The sequence below is a fragment of the Penaeus japonicus genome, unplaced genomic scaffold (genome assembly GCF_977035675.1).
Source record: "Penaeus japonicus unplaced genomic scaffold, GWHDUDI00000001_assembly GWHDUDI00000011, whole genome shotgun sequence".
Taxonomy (NCBI): domain Eukaryota; kingdom Metazoa; phylum Arthropoda; class Malacostraca; order Decapoda; family Penaeidae; genus Penaeus; species Penaeus japonicus.
Genome location: NW_028234413.1, coordinates 3421597 through 3424096, shown reverse-complemented (window position 1 = coordinate 3424096; position 2500 = coordinate 3421597). Strand labels below are relative to the sequence as shown.

The following is a 2500-nucleotide window of genomic DNA, read 5'->3' as shown; positions in this document are numbered from 1 at the left end:
GAGAGAGATGAAAAGGGTTGCAGGATGATAGGGGAAGGGAGAAGGATTGTGCATGTGTCTGTGTGCTTGTGGGTGAGGATTAATGTATGTGTGCGGACGTGTGTGTGTGTGTGTGTGTGTGTGTGTGTGTGTGTGTGTGTGTGTGTGTGTGTGTGTGTGTGTGTGTGTGTGTGTGTGTGTGTGCGTGTGTGTGTGTGTGTTTATGTGTGTGTGTATGTTTGTGTGTGTGTGATGGATTGATAGATAGATATAATGATGAACTGATACATAAACAGAATAAAAGAAAAAAATCTAATAGAGAGATAACATGAACTGCTCAATAGATATAACGAAGAACTAATAAGGAGATAGAATGATGAACTGAAAGAACTATGGACGGATATAAATGAAATTAAGAGGAAGATAAAATGAAGTGCAGGCTGAAATAGGAAGGAGACAATAACTTGTGGAGAGGAGCGGCGAAGAGGGGTGTCGGGTTAAGACAAGTGTGTAAGTCTGTACAGGTGTCTGTGTCTGTTTGTCGGGGAAGCCTTTCTGTGTATGTGCGTGCGTGTGCGTGAGTGTGCGTATGCGTGTGTGCATATGCGTGTGCGGATATACATGTATGTACCTGTATCTATACGTACATAACTGCGATATATATAAATACGATCAAATGATTTGTATATCCTAACGATAACAAATACACATAGATAGACACCGTATTCCTTCTGCATCTAACCACCACACTGACTCCGCAGGCTTCAGTGGAAGGCACAATGATCACCCTCATGAAGTGCGAGGAGGACGGGAAGACTTGTAAGAACGTCGACTCCGGAGGAACGAAGGGCATGGACCTCCTCATGCCCAACAAGTGGAACTACGTTGACGTGCTGGTGGAGGGCGATGAGGTGGGTCTGGCTTGGTTTTACCGAGGGAGGAGTCACACACGCATCTATGTGTCGAGAGATAGATATATAGAGATATATGGATATATATATGTACATATTCATATATATATATATATATATATATATATATATATATATATATATGTATATATATATGTGTATGTATGTATATGTATATATATATATATGCATATATCTACATCATATATATTTATATATATATGTATATATATACATGTGCATATATATATATATATATATATATATATATATATATATATATATATATATATGTATATATATAGATAGATATAGATATATAGATAGTTCGATATATGTATATATATATATAGATAGATAGATAGATAGATAGAAACATATACATGCATACATATATATATATATATATATATATATATATATATATATATATATATATATATATAAGTATATAGACAGATAGATAAAAAAAAATATATATATACACACAATATATCTATCCATCTCTACATACATATATGCATCAACACCTATCAATATAAACAATTCCCCCCAACCCAGATAACAGTGACGATCAACCACAAAGTGAACGTGATGGGCAGGGCGATGTTCGTCCACACCTCGCAGGACGAGTTGCCGCAGCTGTCCGTCTTGGCTTCGGAGTCCTCGATGCCAACCACTAACCGAGCCAACTATACTATTGATGTCAACGTTAAATGTGACGGTAAGGAGTTTGAAATTCCCTTCGCGCGCGCCATTCGAAACCGTTAAGGATGCTAATTGATGTGGTTTAAGACGGTCGTTCGGCTTGATGATTGTTACATACTTTTGTTTAATTAGTTTTTTTTTTCTGTTTGGTGCTTTTAATGTTATTTAGTTTATGGTTGATATGATCATATCTTAGTGAAGGGTATGGGTATATGTTGATTAAAACAACTCAAAAAAAAAAAAAAAAACGAATGATAACAAGCAATGGGTAAAAAAAACAAAAAAAACTACGTACTTGCACTCCTCGCTAGTTTGCCTGCGTCTAGAAAAAAGCTAGATGTTTATCCCGAGCCTAATGCCCTTAGAAAACAACGCCTAAAGTGATGTTAGAGTCAAATGAAGTATTATGAAGTAATCACGGCATTATTTTGCACTTTGCCCTTATCCCATGATTCGCTTATCCCCAGAGAACGTGACCGACCAAACCGACCAAAGAACAGGAACCAAGGCGCCTATCACTGGTAAGTAATGTTGCAGAAAAAATAAGTGCTTCATCATGTACTCAATTGAGGGGGAAATATCACACCCATTTTGTAAAGCCCCAAAGTCTCAAACGAGCTTGGTCCTCGCACCTTTCCGCAGACGAGGAAGGCGCTCCGGTCGGCATCATCGTCGGGGTCCTGGTGGCACTCCTGGTCATAATCGCCGTCGCCATCGCCATTTCCGTCATCCGAAAGAGACGCACGATGGAGGTGAACCAACACACCCCGCTCCAGGAACAGCAACAGGCCCATTAGCCCCGAGCTTAGTTGCACGAGATGGGGAGGGAAGGGGGAGGGGGAGGGGGACCCTGTGCAAGGGACTCGGGGGGGGGGAGGGTGTGGGTATATATTCCTGCATTG

The 2500-nt window shown here is 39.6% G+C and overlaps 1 protein-coding gene across 3 annotated transcripts in view; it reads left to right on the top strand.

Moving 5' to 3' along the window:
• Positions 1-2500, top strand: part of LOC122248586 (uncharacterized) — a 7470-nt gene that overhangs the window by 4596 nt on the left and 374 nt on the right. For all 3 annotated transcript variants that reach the window (XM_043008710.2, XM_086541514.1, XM_043008704.2), the window contains exons 8-11: positions 741-890; positions 1452-1614; positions 2066-2119; positions 2241-2500. The exon at positions 2241-2500 is cut by the window's right edge and continues 374 nt beyond it. In XM_043008710.2, the coding sequence (XP_042864644.2) occupies positions 741-890; positions 1452-1614; positions 2066-2119; positions 2241-2395 (522 nt within the window). In that variant the 3' untranslated portion in view covers positions 2396-2500. The remainder of the gene's footprint in view (positions 1-740; positions 891-1451; positions 1615-2065; positions 2120-2240) is intronic.